Source organism: Trichosurus vulpecula, chromosome 2 (genome assembly GCF_011100635.1).
Source record: "Trichosurus vulpecula isolate mTriVul1 chromosome 2, mTriVul1.pri, whole genome shotgun sequence".
NCBI classification, from domain to species: Eukaryota; Metazoa; Chordata; class Mammalia; order Diprotodontia; family Phalangeridae; genus Trichosurus; species Trichosurus vulpecula.
This window is the reverse complement of record NC_050574.1, coordinates 30,493,438-30,514,341: the sequence shown is the minus strand read 5'-3', so window position 1 is coordinate 30,514,341 and position 20,904 is coordinate 30,493,438. Positions and strand designations below refer to the sequence as shown.

At 45.9% G+C, this 20,904-nt stretch overlaps 1 protein-coding gene across 1 annotated transcript in view; it reads left to right on the top strand.

Annotated features, from left to right (window-relative positions):
* The window catches only part of PLCH2 (phospholipase C eta 2), a 303,179-nt gene that overhangs the window by 266,165 nt on the left and 16,110 nt on the right, over nt 1-20,904 (top strand). Inside the window, exons 13-18 of the mRNA XM_036747264.1 lie at nt 9,498-9,590; nt 11,887-11,969; nt 12,363-12,460; nt 14,805-14,987; nt 17,100-17,207; nt 20,092-20,216. Coding sequence (XP_036603159.1) covers nt 9,498-9,590; nt 11,887-11,969; nt 12,363-12,460; nt 14,805-14,987; nt 17,100-17,207; nt 20,092-20,216 — 690 coding nt within the window. The remainder of the gene's footprint in view (nt 1-9,497; nt 9,591-11,886; nt 11,970-12,362; nt 12,461-14,804; nt 14,988-17,099; nt 17,208-20,091; nt 20,217-20,904) is intronic.

Here is a 20,904-nt window from a genome sequence, read left to right as displayed (position 1 = left end):
AGGCATATACTCTATCCCTTGCTTGTGGTCCCATGTTAGTAAGTGGCACGGTTCCCCATGTGACTCTCAGTATCCTACATTCACCGACTCCAAAGATTTCTCAGTAGTATGGGCTGTTTGGGCCCTGCATCTCCACTCTTAACACCTCCAGTGTATTGCTCACTGAACAATGAGTGTGGAGAACAACAAATAAATATTTCAGGCCTCTAAGTAAATATAGTCTATCTTTTCCTTTTAAGTAAAACCCAAAAGATAACAATGCTTTCCTCTCCTCCACCTCTTCTCTCCCCTGGTTCCTCCACTAACACCTGAGCTACCATTAAATTGGCACTTCCCAGTTATTGCTGGGATCAGACACCAGATGTAGGTAGGTGTACACCTGTGTATGTGTGGGGGAGGAAAAGCGAAAGATGGAAGAAGGGAGAGTGTGGGGCCAGTGAGATCGGGGAGGGAAATGAGTTATCTTCAAGTAATGGAAAAAGGATCAGCCATGTTCTGCTTGGCCCCAGAGGCCAGAATAGGGAGTATGGGGGAAGGCGCCAAGAGGCTGACTTAAGTTGGAGGTCAGAGAAGGTTTCCCATCAATGAGCACTGTCCCAAAGGGAAAGGACTTCACCGCTTTACTCCTACACACACACACACACACACACACACACCCTGAGTTCCTACCCAACTCACATCCTTGCCGTTCCATAAACTCAACATGTAATTGCCCTCCTCTATGACCTTGCATTGGCTGGCCTTTCTGCTCAGCATATATTCCATGCTCTCAGAATGCCTAGCTTCCGTCAAGGTTCAGCTCAGGCACTATTTCCTAAATAAAAGCCTCTAGTAGTCCCTTTTCCCCTAATTACTAGTGCTTCTGGATTTCCTGGAATTACTTTGTATTAACTTATCTGTGGGCAGCTAGGTGGCACAGTGGGTAAAGCAATGCACCTGGAGTCAGGAAGACCTGAGTTCAAATCTGGCTTCAGACACTTCCTAGCTGTGTGACCCTGGGCAAGTCACTTCACCCTCTTTGCCTCAGTTTCCTCATCTATAAAATGAGCTGGAGAAGGAAATGGCAAACCACTGCAGTATCTTTGCCAAGAAAACCCCAAATGGGGTCATGAAAAGTCAGACACAACTAAAAAAATGTACGACAACTTATTTGTGTATACATAGTCCCCCCTCCACACACACACACAGTAGAATTTGTAACTTCTTGTGGGCAGGGATGTGATTTTGTCCCTTTATCTTCAGCACTCAGCATACAGTAGATGCTTAATAGATGTTTGTTGAATTGACCACTTGCCAAAGATTTAGACAGTCCCACACAGGTTGGACCACAAGGAGACTAGGTCCGTATTGGTGGTCAATCAGATGGAAACCGAGGTCTCTCTCAGCTTCGAGGTGCTGTGAGATGAAAGGATAATCTGGAGGTGTGTTGGTTTTAAGATGGTGCAGGTAGTTAGATGTTACCAGTTGCATTTTTTTCTAGATTGTTCTAAGAGAAAGAATCCAGGATTTCAAGTCAGAAGGTCTAGGTCCCCTTCTTGGCTTGACCACTCATACTTTATGTGGCAAGTCACGTAACCCCTCTGGGCCTCAGTGTATTCACCTGTAAAATGAGGGGATTGGACTTGAAGACTTCCAAGGTCTTCTCTTCCACCTTGAGACCCAGTGGTCTTATGGTCTTGGATCTGGTTGCTTTAGTCAGACCTTCTGGAACAACCCTTATAGTCAATAGGAGAGCAGATACTGCCCCAAGACAGGGAGTCCCCTGTGCCTTTGTTTCCTCATCTCTGAAATGGGAATGAAAACATTTGCTCTATCTACTTCATAGGGTAAGTAGGTTAAGGAAATCATTGTGTAAGTGCTATTATCACATATTCTCAGCTCTTCTGGCTTTGTTTTGTTTGTTGTTGTTGCCTTTAAACTGTAAAAGAGAGAGTGGTTTGGCCTTTTCAGAACATGTCTTTGATTATCTGCTCTGAGGGCAATCCCAAGAGTAGAGAGAGCTAGCTTTGGAACTCAATGGACTCCTCGTTGTTTTTGTCATTGTCTGACCCTTTGTGACCCCATAGACCACAGAATGCCAGACCCTTCTAACCTCCATTATCTCCTGAAGTCTGTCCAAGCTCATGTTCATTATCTTCATGACACCATCTGTCTGTCTCATCCTCTTCCATCCCCTTCCACCTCTTTGGGATTCCTTGCCAGGCTTCTAGTGGGCTGCTCAGTGCCAACAATTATAAGAGACACTGGGGCTTGGAGAATCTTTAGAACCTTGGGATCTTCCTCCTTGAGACCTCCTTGAGGAAGGAATAAGTCTTTAAGGTCTATAGATCTCCTACCTAGCTAACCACGGACCTTTTCATCTAGTTACTGTTGTTTTGGAAATCTGTCAGCTAGGTGTAATATGAGAAGGGCTGGATTTGGAGAGAGAAGCCTTCAAATCTATGCCACTTAACTATTTTTATGTGACCATTGAGTCTCAATTTCTTCATCTTGAAAATGGAGGGATTAGGACCGGATGAGCCCTGACTCCATTCCAACTCAGTCCAGGTGTGTGGAACCTGAGGCCTTAAGGCCACATGTGGCCTTTTAAATCCTGGATTTAGTCAAAAGACCATACTTAAGGATTTAGATGGCCACATGTGGCCTTAAGACCTCTCATTCCCCACCCCTGTCTTAGTCTATAATCCTGAAGGAGTCAAGAGATTTGGGTTCTGGTCTCCAGCACTAATTACATGTCATTGCATGATAGGGGGAAGGATCCTGGGCTTGGATTCCAAGCCTGGGTCTGCGGCTTCTTATTTCTGTGACCTTGGGTAAGTGAGTTCACCTCTGTGGGCCTCAGTTTAATGCTCTGCAAAGTGAGCAGGCTGGACTTAGCCAGATCTCCAGAGTACTTCCTTACCAGCTCTAAATCATGTGGTTGACTCTGTAAGATGAGAAGCCGAGATGAGCTAAGCTCGAAGGTCTTTTCCAGCATGGACCTCCTTCCCCCAACAATTCCATGGTTATTAGTCTTCCTATTGCTGCCGTATTCCAGGAGAGAGCTCAGGATGCACTGTCAAACTCATAACAGGGCTCACTCTTTCAGACCCACCTGTGGGACTTCCAATCAATCAGTCAACAAACATCTATTTTATTAAGGATTTTGTCAGGTGCCAAGCACCTTGCTAAGCCCTCAGAAGACAAAGAGAGACAAATACAGCCCCTGCCTTCATGAGTGGATCTTGAAAACGACCAAAATTATATCACTATGTTGAGGTCAGGTTACGGTGTGTGGCTGACCAGGCCCATACAAGCTCAGAATGCTCCACCACAGGTCGGGCACAAAGAATCCTTGCGCACTTCTGGAATGGAGACGGCTCCAAATCTGTGCATCTCAAATTTCTTTTGAAAACTACCATCGTATTCTACTGAGGAAACATATATATGATAATAATAATAATTAGCATTTATGTAGCACCTACTGTGTACCTGGCACTGTGCTAAAACTGTAAACAATTATTATGGCATTTGATCCTCACAACAACCCTGGCAGGGAGGTGCTGTTATTAGCCCCATTTTACAGATAAGGGTACGGGTTGTGTGCCCAGGGTCACACGACAAGTGTCAAAAGCTAGATTTGAACTCAGGTCATCCTGATTCCTGGCCCTGTGCTCTATCCACCATACCACCTAGCTGCCCCTACATAGGAGAGATATAGTAGATGGATGGTAATCACAATGGGGAAGGCACTAGCAGCTAAGAGAACTGGGAAAGACCCCCTACAAATATTTGAAGAGTGAGAGACCCTGAATATCTAGGAAGATCTGCATCACAGTGAGGTGAGATGTTTTTCTGCTGCTCCCCAAAAGGGCTCAGGACACTCCCAGTGCCACATTTATCCCAATGAACTCATCCCACCCCCAAACCCCAGGCATTGCATTACCTTTTGAGTCCTACTTCCAGTCCCTAACTCTGGCCCTCCCCTTAGAAAAGAAGAAAGAAAACATAGAAGCGGTTCCCACTGAGAAGCCATGGCTAGGTGGAATTTTAATTGTTGGTAGTATCAGAAATTCAGAACCCGAACAGACCTCTGATGTTACCAACTCCAACCCTATTGGTTTTCTCTTCTGTCGAATGACAAGAGTTTAGGAGAAACTTGGAGCTGGAAGGGACCTCAGAGGCCATTCAGTCCAACCCTCTCATTTTACAGATAAGGAAACTGAGGCTCAGAGAAATCAAGCCTGTATCCCTGGTGCTTAGGTGCTGGGGTAGGTGCTTAATAATGGCAGGTGCTTAATAAATGCTTATCGAATTGAATTGAGTTGCCCAGAGTCACTCAGCTAGAAAGTGCCTGAAGCTTTCCTGACTCCAGGTCCAGGGCCCTCTCCTCCCTTCTCTTCTTTCCTCTTTCTTCCTCCCTCTTTTTTCTCTCCTCTATTCCCTTTCTTCTTCTACCACTTTACCATTCAGTACTTGTAAATGTACTTAGTCAGTCAATAAGCATTTATTAAGTACCTCCTATGTGCCAGGCACTGTACTAAACAGTGGGGACATGAAGAAAGGGAAAAGAATTCCCTGCTCTTGAGTTCAGTCAAATATAGATGTGAGAGAGAGAGAGAGAGAGAGAGAGAGAGAGAGAGAGAGAGAGGGAGAGAGAAAGAGAAACAGAGAAAAAGAGAGAGGGAGGGGGAGAAGGAGGGAGGGAGAGGAGGGGAGAGTGAGTGTGAGTGTTGGATATGGTTGGGGAGATGGGTCGGTCTGCGTAGGTATGTACATATGTGTAGGTGAGAGAATGTGGTATGTATTATGTGCATGCATATGCCTATGGCTCAATGTTCGTGTAAACGCATGCATTTGGACAATGAGTACACGGATATGGGCACCTATATGAAGTAAGGTTTGGTGGATACATGCGTGCCATGTACCAATGGATGGATGTGTCCATATACATATGCAAGCAGAGGATTTGTACAGGTGACTGTGCTCCTGTATGGGAGTAGGAAGAGATAGCAGATGGCATGCATGTATGCACGTACCCAAGGGATAGGCATATCTGTATATGTATTCATTTTGTACATGGGATTGAAGGGGAATGGAGGACAGCGTGCATATGTGTTCCATCCATGGCCCCTATCCCATGTTTTACCTTGATGCCCAATCCTTACTGGCCCATTTTCAGCATGGTCTGCAGGACCCTAATTTGCCAGGAGAAATTCTCTCCCTTGCCACCAATGCCCATTGACAGGATTCAAGAGAAGCAGCCTTGAAATCTCCTTAATAAAGTTTTCATGGGGCTCCCTGCCTTCTGGTAAGCAGCCTGTCTGCCCCTGGAAAGGAGCTCAGGTGGCCACAATCTTGGGAACCAAAACTGGAACCCAGGAAAAAGAGAGCTTCAGCCATCAGTGCCTCGAAAGCAAGATATGACTTGGTGCTTGTAGAAATATTTATGTACAGCTCCAGTTTCCACGGTGGAAGGTGCCACCCTGTCAAGGAGGCTGCCAGGTGAACAACCTTGTTAACATAGCCAGAATTCCCCATTCTCCCTCCCCCTGCTTTTCTGTGGGGGCTGCAGGGCTGGGTGGGGGATGAATGCAAAGAGTGGGAGCCTCCGGGATGGAAAGAAGCACTAGCAAGTGACTTGACTGCCTGGAATAGGAAGCAGGCAGGCTTTGTTCTGGAATGAGCCTGTGTTAATATTCAAGCCTGTCCCTAAACAGGCCTGAATTCTGTAGGTAATTTAATCTTTTAATAACTGTGGCTTATAAGGCGGGAGCGCTGCCCACGGAGGCTGGCAGCATACACACACACACACACACACACACACACACACACACACACACAGACACTCACCTTCCCCAAACTCTGGCTGCCTCCCTTACAAGCTGGAGCTCTGTGTGGCACAGAAATGAGCAGTTCAGACGGCTCCTTTGGGAGAAAGGAGAGGAAGGGTGAGTCAGTCAAAGCCGGTAGAGGTGCTGGCCTTCCTCTCCTGCTGGGGGAGGCCTGTCAGCAGCTACTCTGGGTTCACCTGATGTGAGAGATGCAAGATTAAGAGATCAGAAATTTAGATCTGGAAAGGACCTCCAATCCAATCCCTTCATTTTACAGAAAAGGACACTGAGGCCCAAGGAGTCACAGTGACTTGCCCAAGATCACAGAATCATAGATTTAGACCTTAGAAGGCATCTAGGCTAACTCTGTTATTTTACAGATGAGGAAACCGAGGCCTAAAGAGGTGAGAGATATGCCTACGATCATAATATCATAAATTTAGAGCTGGAAGGGGCGTCAGGGGCCACCCAGCCTGACTGTCATTGTTTAGAGAAAGAAACTAGAAGTAAGATGACTTGTCCAGGGTCACACAGCTAGTAAGTGTTTGAGACAGGATTAAACCTAAGTCCTCTGATGCCAAGTCAAGCCTTCTCTCTACCGCGCCTTGGTCTGATAGGAAAGGAGAGGATAAAGAGACAACTATGTCATACTGCTGTGCCCTGGCTGGATGATCCGTTGTAAATACTTCGTGATCCTTAAAGTGCTTTATCAGTATTAGGTGTTACCATTGGTATCATCACATCAGAGTGCTAGGTCTGGCTCCAGAGATGAATTTTGGGAAGATGTCAACAATTTGGAAGTCTAGGGGGTGACCGGGTATTTGTTCTCATTTTCTCTCTCTCTCTCTCTCTCTCTCTCTCTCTCTCTCTCTCTCTCTCTCTCTCTCTCTCTCTCTCTCTCTCCTTCTCTCTCCTTCCTCCTCCTCCTCTTCTTCCTCCTCCTCCTCCTCCTTCTCCTCCTCCTCCTCCTCCTCCTCCTCTTCCTCCTCCTCTTCTTCTTCTTCTTCTTCTTCTTCTTCTTCTTCTTCTTCTTCTTCTTCTTCTTCTTCTTCTTCTCCTTCTTCTCCTTCTTCTCCTTCTTCTCCTTCTTCTCCTTCTTCTCCTTCTTCTTCTTCTTCTCCTTCTCCTTCTTCTTCTTCTTCTCCTTCTTCTCCTTCTTCTCCTTCTTCTCCTTCTTCTTCTTCTTCTTCTTCTTCTTCTTCTTCTTCTTCTTCTTCTTCTTCTTCTTCTTCTTCTTCTTCTTCTTCTCCTCTCTCCCCTCTCTCTATCTCTGATCCTTCCTTTCTCCCTCCTGTCTCTTCCTTCCTCCTCTGTCTTCCCTCCTTCTTTCTTCCTTCTCTCTCCTCCCTTCTCTCTCCTTCCTCCAATCTCCTCCCTCCAATTTCCTTCCTCCTTTCTCTCTCTTCCCCCTCTCTTTTCTCTTCTTCCTCACTCTTCTATCCTCTCTTTTCTCTCTCCTCCCTTCTCTTCTTTCCTCTTTCTTCTCCCCTTGCTTTTCTCTCCTCTCTCCCCTCTTTTGGCACACTTGTCTCTCAATCCATTGATTTCAGTTTATGTAGGGCTTTGGTAAACACAGGAAGTCCCTCTGGGCCAGCCTGGGTCAAGCCCTGCTTGAGCTGAGAAAAATAAGTGGTGAATGGCAAGTGCTTCCTTCGGTGTCTGGTTGACAGTGTCCATGCTGGCAGAGACTGAGCTCCTGGAAAACAAGAGGCCAAGACAGTGCCCTCCTCCTCAGGGCTCTCGGCTATGGTCTGCCTGGCAGTGTTCAGCCAGATGGCCCCTTGTATAGGAGAAAAGGCCAGTTGGTTCAGAAATCAACAATTCATCAAGCATTTATTTTAAAAGTAATTTTATTGCTATATTTTGTCTTTTTTCAGCTTAAATCTTCCCCATATCCCTCTCATTCCTCCTGAATGGCCTTCACTTATAAGAAAAAAATTTAAGAATGAAGAATAGAAAGAAGGAAAAAATCCAACAAAGTGTTAAGTACTTATTCTATGCCTGGTACATAAGAATAGGGAGTGAGTAGGCGCCTATGATTTCACTAGTGTGGGGTGCTCCCAGAAAAGGAAACTCCCTCTGCCAATGCAGGTTGGCACCTTTTCTGCACCTTGTAGCTCTAGAAAGATCCTGGTATACAGGAGGTGCTCAATAAATGCTTTTTGGATTGATTATTGTGCTAGGCACTGGGCTAAGTGCTGACTGCCAAAGTTCCTGCCAGCTCTAAGAGTCTGATTCTGCAAGACGCCTAGGCAACACGCTGGAGAGAGCAAAGGGTTTGGAGTCTGGAAGAGCCGAGTTCAAATCCTGACTTGGACATATACTAGCTGTGTGACCCTGGGCAAGTCATTTCACTTCTGTCTGCCTCAGGTTCCTCAACTGTAAATTGGGGATAAAAACAGCACTTACATTCTAGAGTTGTTGTGAAGATCCAATGAGATAAAATGTTTATATTTTTATGTTTACATGTAAAAAATACATATATAATATATTTAAAAATATATGTTTATAAGGTTTGCGAACCTTAAAACAAGACATGAATGTTAGCGATGATGATGATGATGGTGGTGGTGGTGCTGGTGATGTTTCTAAGATCCTATGACCTTTACCAACCTGGCCTAGCTGGACCCATCCCCAAGTCCTGGGGGCTTCAACCCTCTCTCCCTTACAAAATGGGGAATGATAAATGCCATAGGATTTAGACCTTGGGGGTCAAGTCCAGTCCCCTAATTGGACCCAGGAGGCAATTCAGACTCAGGGGTAGTGACTTCCCCAAGGTCTCACAAACAGTGGGGATGAGGGGAGGGAGAACTGTGAGGGTCAAGTGATAGCTCACATGTATTATTCACAACACCCCCATGATGTAGGCAGCATGCATATCCCCATTTTATAGAGGAGGAGGCTGAGGATCAGAGAAGCAATTTGTCCATGACTTAGTAACTGTCAGAATCTAGATTCAAACTCAGTCTCCATCCTTGACTCAGCTGCCTCTCATGAGTGGATAGGCTCAGCCGGCAGAATGTTGGCTGCACGTATCCTAGTCAGACTCTGCTGGGTCTTTGGGAAAGAGGGCTGGATCCCCTGGCTGAGACCCCGGGCCTCTGAGTTGGGACCTCAGAGACCACTGGATCCAGCTCCTTCCCAAACAAGGGAGCATGCCTAAAAAGTGATTATCTGGCCTTTGTTTCAGGGCCTCTAGTAGGGGAAGCCCCCTCCATAACATTGGACTTGGGGTCAAGAAGACCTGAGTTCAGATTTGACCGCAGAAGCTTACTGGCAGTATAACCCCTGGCAAGTCACTCCATCTCTGTATGCCTGCCTCCTCCTCTGTAAAATGGGGATAATTATAGCAACCATTATAGCATGGTTGGTGTAAAGATGGAATAAGGCATATAAATGAGGTTTATAAACTTATTATCATTATTAATATATTATCTCTCTTCTTTCTGTCTCCTCTTTCTCTTTCTTCTTTCTCTCTCTCCTTTCTCTCTCCTTTCTTTCTCCTCTTTTCTGTCTCTTCTTTTTTCTCTCTTTCTTCGTCTCTCTCTTCTTTCTCTTTCCTCTCTTTCTTCTTTCTCTCTCTCTTTCTCTCCTTTCTCTCTCCTCTTTTCCTCTCTCTTCTTTTCTCTCTCTCTTTTTCTCTCTCCCTCCATCTCTCCTTCCCTCTCTCTCTCCATCTGACAGAGCAAAGCTGAAGAAGACGTGGAATCTGGGGAGGACTTGAGTGGCAGCAAACGAAACAGTCGATTGCTAATGAGTAGCTTCTCCAAACGAAAGGTCAGGATGGGAGCCCAGGCTGGTCCTTGGGCTTTCAATGAGGGAATCAGAATCACAAGCCAAAGATGTGCCCGGGAAAACCAATGAAATGCCACTGATAACCAACATTTCTCTAGTCCTTGACAGGGCACAAAACTCTTGACACATTCTTTTATTTGAGGGCCAAAGACCCACAGGTTCAAATGCCAGCTTTGCTTCTTCCTCCCAACGTGACTCTGGGCAGTCACATTGACTCCTCTCTGGGCCTCAGTTTCTTTATCTTTAAAATGGGGGACTAAATGATCCGAAAGGGCCTGTCCAGCTCTAAATTTATACTCTTTTGATCCTCCTGTTAACCCTGAGAGGGTAGTGGTGGTAGTAGTAGTAGTAGTAGTAGTAGTAGAGGGTAGCATTAGTATTATATTAATAATATTATTAATATCATTTTATAAATTGCACATATTGTATTGTACATAATTTATATTTGTGTATTGAATATTTTATCTATGTGTTTATGTATAATTAGATCTAAAGATAAAATTAGATTTTTTAATTATTATTATTATTATATAGTAAGAATAGCTAGCATTTCAATAGTGCTTTAAGGCTTGCAGAGCCCCTTACAAATATTCTCTCACTTGATCCCCACAACAGCCCCCGATAGGGTTCAAGCTCTTTGGGGGTTTCCTTTTTGTCTTTGTAGCCTCAGTGCCCAGCATAGAGTAGGTGCTTAATAATTGCTCAACTGATGCACTTGCCATTTCAGTCAGCCAGTCAGCATTTATCAAGCTCCTATTCTGTGCCAGGTACCTCTCTGAGCCTCTGTCTCCTCATCTCTTAATTGGAGGTAATGATATTTCAGTTAGTTCTTTCATAGGGTCATTATAATGAAAGTACTTTACAAAACCTTAAAGCACAATAGAAATGTGTGTTTTTATAAATGTTTTAAGGTAGTGCAGAGGATAGAGTGCCAGGCCTGGAGTTAAGAAAACTAATTTATCTGAGTTCAAATCTGGCCTCAGATACTTACTTGCTGTGTGACCCTGGACAAGTCACTTCACCCTCTTGGCCTCAGTTTCCCCATCTGTAAAATGATCTGGAGAAGGGAATTGCAAACTACTCCAGTACCTTTGCCAAGAAAACCCCAAATGTGGTCACAAGGTCAGACACAACTGAAACTACTGCACAACAACAAAAGTACTTTCATCATAATGACCTCATGAAAGAACTAACCGAAATATTATTACCTCCAATTAAGAGATGAGGAGACAGAGGCCCAGAGAGGTACCTGGCACGTGCATCAATCAACCCATAAGCAACAATCAAGCACCTACTCTGTGCCAGGTCTTGTACTAGGTATTGACATAGACAAAAGCACCTACTTTGTGCCAAGTCCTATACTAGATTTTGAGGATGCGAAGACAAAAGGACCTGCTCTGTGCCAGGTCCTGTACTAGGTTTTGGGGATATGAAAGGACCTATTTTGTGCCAGGTCCTGTACTAGGTATTGGGGATACTTTGACAAAAGCACCTACTCTATGTGAGGTCCTCTACTAGGTAGAGGTATAGGGGATCAGTTTGAGCAGATTCCCAGGGCAGGATTCAGGATCCAGGGGTGGGGCTCCAGGCACGGGGCAGCAGAACATAGCCTGGGCCAGGTGCCTTCTCTAGAGTCCCAGCCCTCTAGAGACCTTACCCATGATCCCTCCCCAGGGTGCAGGGGCAGGATCTGGCCAGAAGTCCCCCACTAGCTGGACCTGAAGGCCACCACAGAGCCAGGCAGTGGGGTATAGACAGACAAAAGAGTGGTATACAAGGAAACAAAGGCTGAGATGTAGCGAGAGGAGGCGGGGGAGGACAGAGAGGGGATAAAAGCCTCCCTCCTAGGCTGGGGCCCTAAGACCCCTCCAAGTAGGGACTGTGTTGGAGTGGGGCTTTTTTGCCCTGTAGGGAATTCGGGAGCTTATCTGCCATCAGAGCCTCATACCTCACTCACCTCTGCCTCATAGCTTCCTCCATATACCATCTCCTTTTGGGATCCCCCTCCTTATGTGTGCTTCTTGGCCCCTCGAGTCATGGTGCACAGACTTCTCTGAATACAGAGGATCACAGACTGAGGGCTAGAAGGCAAGAGTAGAGTCCAATCCATTCATTTTACAGATGAGGAAACTGAGTCCCCAGAGGCCACACAGATAGTAAGTGGCAGAGTCAGGATTTGAACCCACATTCTCTGCTAAGTTGAGCATTCTTTTTGCTGCTGTGTAAATGCTGATTTTCCATGGCTGGCTAATGTCACGTCTCTCTCCTCCCTATGCAGAAAAAAGGCAGCAAGTTAAAGAAGACTTCCAGCATAGAAGAAGGCGATGATGATTTGGACTCCCAAGGAAGCCAGAGCAGAGGGTCAGTTCCCTGGGGCAGGCACCTGGTGGCCAGGGGTGGGAAGGGAGGGGTAGAGTTCCAGCAGGGCATCCAGGGATAGAGTTCAGCATCTAAGCACATCCCAAAGGTTTTTAGAGCTTAGCTCCAGAGCTGGAAGGAAACTCAAAGGCCATCCAGACATACTTCCCAATTTTACGGTTGAGGAAGCTGACGGTCACACAGCTAGTAAGTGTCTGAGGAAGGATTTGAACTCAAGGCTTCCTGATTCCAAGTCCACCACTCTAGCTGCCACTCCACACTACCCTGTGGAATGACAGGTGTATCTGATAAGCTCTGGGAAGCTGGGGGTGAATGCTTGTACCTGTGTGAGCTGACCGTGATGTTTACTTCTTTGCCCTTGCTTGGTTCATGCAGGATAAACCGGCAGAAGAAGACCATGAAACTGTCCAGGGCTCTCTCTGACCTGGTGAAATATACCAAGTCTGTTGGCATCCATGATGTTGAAACAGAGAGTAAGTAGGGACAGTCCCCCAGATCCCAGAGGGTGAGGTGAGGTGGGGAGGGAGCTACAGGAGTAGGGGGAAGGTGTAGGGGGGAGGGGACATGGAAGGGAGAGAGATGCAGATGGAGGCATTAAGGGAACTGGGGAGGAAGGTACACATGATACATTGCCTACCTCACAGGGTCCTGAGGAGAGAACTTTAGTATAACTGAGTCCTAAAGGAGTGTCAGGGTCCAGTAGAGGGGCAATGGTTTTGGAGACTTAAGACCTGGGCTCAGACGCTCTGTAGGTTACCTACTCCTTGTGCAAAAGTCATTTCCTGTCTCTGGGCTTTGATTTCCTTCTCTGGATAATGAGAAAGTTAGACTGGCTGACCTCTATCAAGCAAACTTTTGTTAAGCACTTACATTCTGGGGAGGCAGAATCAAAATCGAAAGGATACCTGCACCCAAGGAGCTTACATTCTATTAGGGGGGATGAGATGAGATGGATAGAGGGAAGGATGGATGGATGGATGGATGCATGGATGGATGGATGCATGGATAGATAGATAGAAAGATGTTTATGCAAAATAAATTCAAGACAATTTGGGAAGGGGATATCGATAGTCGCCCATGGAAGGGACCTAAGGGGCTATCTTGGCAGAGAACACAGCGCCTGGAACATAGTAGGAGCTGAATAAATGTGAACTAGCCAGTTCATGAAAGCAATCCTCTCTGTAAGGTACTTGATAAACAGTTTTCCAGCTGCTGCTCGTGGTGAGTAGCTAGTACCAATGGATGAAGATGCCTGACCCTAAGTCAGCCCCAGTTTGGGAAAGCCAGACCTCTGTGTTCAGAAGTGAGGGCACCCAGATGCCGAGAGGCCCACATTCCTTTACCGAGGGGTGAAGTCCCACTCAGTGGGATCTTCTTTTTGGCAGTGTGGGGATGGGATTTTACCTGACCCTTCATTTCACTCCATGGTCATTACAATTGTGTCTTTCTGGCCCAAGGAGATTTTTCTTCTCTAATATCTGCCTTGAGATCTGCGGCTGAGACCGGCCTTGTTGCGGTTCAGCTGGAGCATCCTCCAAGTGAATCTCCAGATGACATGACATGCCTCCTCTTAAACACCAAGCTTTTTAAAACATTATCACTTTTTAAATTTAATTGAAACCCATTTGAATCAAACTTGTTCTTAAAATGTATCACACGCTTTCATCATTTATTCTGAACAGAATTGAAAGTTCTCTCTATGACTCAGACTCATCATTACAAGAGCCAATTTGTACGAGGGGCTCTAAGGGAATCATTTGTCTCACTCCTTCCTCACTGGCAGATGGCTGGAAGGCTCTCATGTGGTTTCAATTTACCTTCCTCCGGTAGCCTTTCTCCTTCTCCTAGGCTGCTTCTAAGTCCTGGGAGGACCAGGGAACAAGATGACCAAAGTGTGGTTAGAATTTTTTGTAAACCAAAAGGTTGTGACTGCCAAACAAATATCTGCAGCATGTCCCACGAGTTTAAGTTTGCAAAACACTTTTACTTTCATGTACTATATAAATGTAACATATAGATTGTATATAGATACATGTAACTAATGTCATTAAAGTGCCCCATCCTACCTCATAATCTCTTCCCCTCCACCCAGTTAGTCAAAAAGAAACACTCTTCCCTCAGCTCTTACTTACAGTTACTGTTTGTATCTCTCTTATCTGATTTTTGGCGTCCATGTCCCAATTAGGCTGTGCCCCTGGAAGGCAGTTATCACAGCTATAGACTCATAGAATATTAAAGCTAGAAGGGACCATAGAAGGAAAGAAACAAGCATTTATTATTCACCGACTGTATTCCAGACATTATGCTATGAGCACTTTACAAATATTATCTCATTGGATCATCACCTGAGATGAAAGTGCTGTCATGATGTCCATCTTATAGTTGAGGCAACTGAAGAGGACAGAGGTTATGTGACTTGCCCATGGTCACACAGAGCTAGTTAAGCATCTGAGACCACATTTGAACTCAGTTCTTCCTGACTCCAGGCTCATCAGTCTACTTTGCCACCTACCTGCCTTAGGGACCAATCTCATCATTTGGTTGATGAAAATGAGACCCAGAGAGGTTAAGCAACCTACTCAAGGTCACAGAGCAAGTTAGTGGCTGAGTCTGTGCTGTGTGATCCACACGGCCTTTCACGTAATCTAATAATAATAGTCATAATAATGATGATGTTGGTAATAATTAATAACACTAATCTGGCACTACGTGCCAGGCACTGTGCCAAGTACTTTGAGGCTGAGTTGAGTGTCAGGTATGAATTCTACGGGATTAACCTTTGATTAATTAATTAATTAGATTGATTTCTAATCCTAGTCTCCTGCAGTTGGCAAGTATCTTCCTTTAGCGAGACCAAGGCTCACCAGATTCTGCAACAGAAGCCGGCCCACTACCTGCGTTTCAACCAGCACCAGCTTTCCCGTATCTATCCATCCTCTTATCGTGTAGACTCAAGTAACTACAACCCCCAGCCCTTCTGGAATGCTGGATGTCAGATGGGTAAGTAAACAGATGGGTCAGCCCTGGGGAGCAGAAACTTGGGGGATGGCTGCCAAGAGAGGGTGCCTCTCTGGGGCTGAAAACAGGACTTGAAGATGTCCAAGTATTTTTAGCACACATCTCCCTTGCTCAAAAGTCTGCAATGGCTCACTATTACCCACAGGATAAAGTCCAGATTGTTTAACCTGGAACTTAAGAGCCACATAATTCATTTCTCCAACAAACATTTACTGAGCACCCGTATGGATGTGCTAAGTCTTCTGTCTAGGTATCTTAGAGGATACAGAGATGGATAATACAGAGGGTTTGCCCTCCAAGAGGTTACAATTTGATAGGCTCTCCTTAGCGTAAAGCAGAGTATAAGTTTGTAAGAAATACAAATGATCTTGTCCTCCCCTCATTTCTAGCTGTTCCGCAGTACACTTCCTCCCCTCCAGTTGGGCACATCTCCTTGCTGTCTCCCATACTCTCCTGGTGGAAATAGAACTGGATCAATAAGCAGGGGAACTAGGTCCATGTCCCTCCTTCGCCACTTACTACCTATGTAACCTTGGACAGATCAGATAACATTTCTGAGCCTCAGTTTTCTCATCCATAAAGTGGGGGAGTTGAACCAGATGTCTAAGGTCCTTTCTACCTTGAAATACATGAATCCATGGTGCTGCATCCTAGTTCATGTTCACACCCCATACCTGGAATGCCTTCCCTCCTTAACCCTAACCACCACCCTTTGGAATCCCTGGCTTCCTTCCAACAACCATAATAAATGCTAGTATTTAAATAGCGGTTTGAGGTGTGCAAAGCACTTCACAAATATCTAATTCGATCCTGTCAATAATCCTAGGAGTTTAGGTGCTATAATTATCTCATTTTACAGATGAACAAACTGAGATTGAGAAAATTGTCCCATAGATAATAAGTGCCTGAGGCTGGATTTGAACTCAGGTCCTTCTGACCACAAGTCCCATGCTCTATCTGCTAGGCCACCTAGGGCAGCTAGGTTGTGTATCGAATAAAGCACCAGGCCTGGAGTCAGGAAGACTCATCTTCCTGAGTTCAAATTGGCCTCAGATACTTACTAGCTATGTGACACTGGGCAAGTCACTTAACCCTGTTTGCCTCAGTTTCCTCATCTGTAAAATGAGCTGGAGAGGGAAATGGCAAACCCCTCCAATATCTCTACTCTAAGAAAACCCCAAATGGGGTCGCAGAGTCAGCTACAACTGAAAATGACTAAATTCCTTTCCTTTGGCCCCAGGAGGCAGAGCTGGGAGCAAAGCTACAAAGAGAACCCTTTCCTAATCCTGCCCACCCTTCAAGACCCTGGTGCCACCTCCTCCCTGAAGCCTCCCCTGACCACTCCTTCACCCACTGAAGAGGTCTCTTTTCTCTAAACCTTTCCTTCCATCCTGAGGTCTGCAGCTCCCAAACTCAGCCTTGAATCATGTACAGCTTCATGCCAATTGTGTGTGTGTTTGTATTTTGTCTCCCTGACTGGCCTATGAGCTGTGTGTAGGAAGGGACCAAGAGCTATAATTCCTTGTCTCCTCCAAGGGGTCTGGCACTGTGCTAGGCACACGAGAGCTCACAGCTACACCCCTATTCATGATCTGCATTGCTGTAGTCTCAAAACAACCCTAGTGGAATAAATCATATTAAGAATCTTGGCAAGTAGATTTGGAGTCAAAGGAACTGAGTTCAAATCCAGCCTCAGACATTTACTAGCTGTGTGACTTTAGGTAAGACACTTAGCCTATATCTGCCTCAGTTTCCTCAAGTGTAAAATTGAAATAATAATAACACCTACTTCCTAAGGTTGTCATAAGGATCAGATGAGATAAAATTTGTAAATCACTTAGCATAGTGCTTGGCACATAGTAGGCACTTAATAAATGCTTATTTCTCTCCTCTTGTTCTCTCAGATGTTGAATGCTCGTAAAATATTTGTTAGTCTAATGAGTTTTTACTGGCCTGGGATGGACTGGGTGGTTATGGATGGGAGCTAAGGGTCCCCCAAGAGCTCCCCATCTCCCTGCCAGAGGAAAACCAGTCTTTTCTCTGCCCACTTGGCTCAGGCTCAGGACTGACCTCAATCTCATGTTTTCCTCACAGTTGCCCTCAACTACCAGTCAGAGGGGAGGATGCTCCAGCTGAACCGCGCCAAGTTCAATGCCAACGGCAATTGTGGCTATGTCCTCAAGCCCCAGTGCATGTGTCAAGGTAAGACTGGCCAGGTCTTGGCTGGGAAGACTAGACCCTCCTCATGACCAAGCTAAGGGGGCCCTCCCGGCCGCTGAGTCTCACCCCCTTGTTTTATAGATATGGATCCTCAGGGAGGTAAAGGGATTGTCTAAGGTTTCCATGGGTAGGAAATGCCAGGAGTGGAATCGGAACCCAGGACCTCTGATGGCAGGGTCAGGGATCTGTCTGTTGTACCATACTGCCTCCTAAGAGTCTACAAGTGGATTCTGGGCAGCTACAAGTAGGAGGGGAAGAAAGGAGAATCATGGAAACATGGAGAGGCCATAGCATCTAGAAGGATGACAAAAAGGCAAGTGAGTCACCCTTTAAAAGCAGGAACTTAGGGCTGGCATCAGGAAGAAGGTCCTGACTGGGAGAACTCAAACCCATTACTAAGGAGTCTGAGATTATCCTGTTCTTTGGACATTTGGAATTCAGTTCTATTCAACAAGCACTGATGAAGTGCCTACTGAGTGCTAGGCACTGAGGATAGAAAAACACAAAAGGACAGAAAAACACGAATTAAATTTGGGCTGCCCTCATGGAGTTTACATTACATGGTGGAGATAATGCATTCATATATAAATAGATCTGGGTCACTTGAGGAAGCAAAACCTGGAGCCAGTAAGTCAACAAACATGTATTAAGCTCCTACTATGTACCAGGTACTGTGCTAAGCATTGGAGACACAAAAAAGAAAGCTAAAGACAATCCCTGTTCTCTAGGAGCTTACAATCTAATCTAAGTCATTGGATGATGATACAACTGGGCACTCTTGCCTCTGGAGCCATTTTGGTGGGTAAAGGGAGACACTGTAGTATATAGGGCCTATCCCCTTCCTGCTGGGGAGTTATCTGCTAGCCCTTGGGTGTGAGGAGATTGTCCTAATAGACCCAGGACTCGGGGGATGGAAAGAGTGATGCTCCAAGGACTGTGTGATACATTTTAACCCATCCATCGGCCCATTCGTAACCTTTGAATTGACTGTCTCCACTCTCATCCCAGTCCCCCCACCCCCACCTTGCCTCAAGAAAATGACTTTATGGATTTTTTTTATTTTGAATTCCATTTTTTCTGTTTATGCCCCTACCTCCCTTAATGCTCAAATTTATCTGTTCCTGTAGCTGGATGAAAGCATTTGAAGGGGATGCTATGTGCACAGCTGGCTCTCCTGAAGCCACTCAGCCTGGCCCTCCATAGGCTGGTATCTGCCAGTCCCCAGCCTGGTATCATTGTTGTTTTCTGGCACCAGGCTGGACCTGGTCTGCTTAGCTTCACTCCGACGAAGCCCCCTGTCCCTCAGGCAGCTTTGCTAGTCAGCCCCTCAGCCCGTTGGACCAGCAGACCAACCTCAACATCTTGGGAGTTTTAGACTGAGTGATGCACCTGAGGGGGTTATGTTCATGGCATGGGATTGGAATGGAGGCTGGTATTGATAAAGGCCATGGTCATGGGATAATAAGGCATGTGCTCAAAGTAGGGTCTATTCCTTTTGAGGGGATGGGGTTCATAGCCATAGAATAATAGAATATTAAAGATAGTCAAGGACAGTTATGTGGTGCTAGAGAGCTGGCTCTAGAGTCAGGAGGAGCTGGGTTCGAGACACTTCCTAGCTGTGTGACCCTGGGCAAGTCACTTCGCCATCTCCTCATCTCAGTTTCCTCATCTGTAAAATGAGCTGGAGAAATAAATGACAAACCATGCCAGCATCTTTGCCAAGAAAACCCCAAATGGGGTCATGAAGAGTTGGGCACAACTAATTGACTAAGCAACAATACAGATGAGCGAAACAGGAGGGTGTAGGGGTAAAAAGGCTGGATTTGGAGTCAAGGAGGCCTGAATACAACCTTTGTCCCTCATTCTCGCTGGCCATATGAACTGTGGGCAAATCACAGAATCATCGCTCTGGATGTGGAAGTGACCCCAGAGGTCATCTAGTCTAAACTTCATTGTACAGAGAAGGAAACTGAGGCCCACAGAGGTCAGAGTGGAGAACTAGAACTGGCAGGGATATCAAAAGTTATATAGTCCAGTCACTTAACTTTACAAATGTGGAAACTGAGGCTCACGTGACTTGCCCAAGGTCTCCCTAGTGGTCGTCATCAGAAGTAGGATTTGAACAAAGGTCCTCTGACTCCATAGCTGGTGTCTTTTCTATTGAACCCCACTGCTTCACTAAAATTCTCTGGGTCTTGGTTTCCCCATTTATAAAACGGGGTTAATAATATGTCTCACACCTCTCTCATAGGGTGCTTATGAGACTCAATTGAGATGCAGACATAAAACACTTTGAATAGATTTGAGTGCCTCACAAATGGTCATTATTATCTGACCCAGCCCCCACATTTTACAGATGAGGAAACTGGTTCAGAGAAGGAGTGGAACTTGCTTAATACCACACAGTATCAGGACTCAAACTCAGGTCTCCAAACTCTGAATCCAGAGTGTGTCCCACTATACCATGCTGCTCTGGCCAGCCTGAAATGCACTCTCTCCTGCCTCACCTTGGCTCCTTTAAGACTTGGCTCAAATCCTGCCTTCTGCAGCAAGCACTCCTAGCCCCCTTCCCCAGTTTCTAGTGCCTTGCCTCCTGTTGAAACAGTGTCTGTGTCTTGTATATACAGAATTACTTGCATGTTGTCTGCCCCATTACAATGGAAGCTTCTGAGGGCAAAGACCATGGTCCAGTGTCTGACGCAGAATCAATGTTTCATAGATGCTTATTGACTGTCTGACTGACTGAGCCTCCAGACACTGGGTCATGTGGCCTGGTCTCCCAGTGAAGGGCAGAGATCTTTGGTGGAAACCATAGCCTAGAGATGGGACATTCTGCATTACATCTCTTGGTTCCATCTTCTTCTAGGTGTCTTCAATCCCAACTCTGAAGACCCTCTCCCAGGGCAGCTGAAGAAACAGCTGATACTCCGGATTATCAGTGGACAGCAGCTCCCCAAACCACGGGACTCTATGTTGGGTGACCGAGGAGAGGTAGGTACGGGTGCTAGGCAAGGGGCTGGCCTCATCTTTGTAAGTGAGCTGGCCAGCACCAACAAAGCCCGGAGGGGATTGGGAGAGGGTGGTGTGGGCCAGGGGATAGAAACAGGAAACCAGCAGCCTGGTGTAATGGGGACCCCATTATCCTGGGATCAAGGAGATGTAGGAGGGAGGTCTGGACATCTTGAAATGATGGGAAAAGCAAGATGGACTGCCGGAAGTCTTCAGGCAGGGGCTACAAGACCACTTGATGGATATCTCACAGGGGGGAACTTCTCTTTCCATTATGGGTTGGACTGGACAGCCTCTGAGTTCCCTCCCAACTCTTTGATTCTGTAACTGGTTTCAAGTCTCTTTCCTGCTAGTAATATGCTGTGTGATTCCGGCAAAGTAATTTTCTTTCTTTGGACTTGTTTCTTCATCTGTTAAATGAGAGGATTGGGTCCCATGATTTCCAAGGGCCTTTCCAGGCACAATGATGGTGATGAGTTCCAAAGCGCTTTACAAGTATCTCCCAGCAATCCTGAGAGGTGGGTGCTATGATTATTTCTATTTTACAGATGAAGAATCTGAGTCAGAGAGCAGTTAAGTGACTTGCTCAAGATCACACAGCTAGTAAGCATCTATAGCTGGATTTGAATTCGTCTTTCTGATTCCAGGTCCAGCCCTCTTTCCATCACAC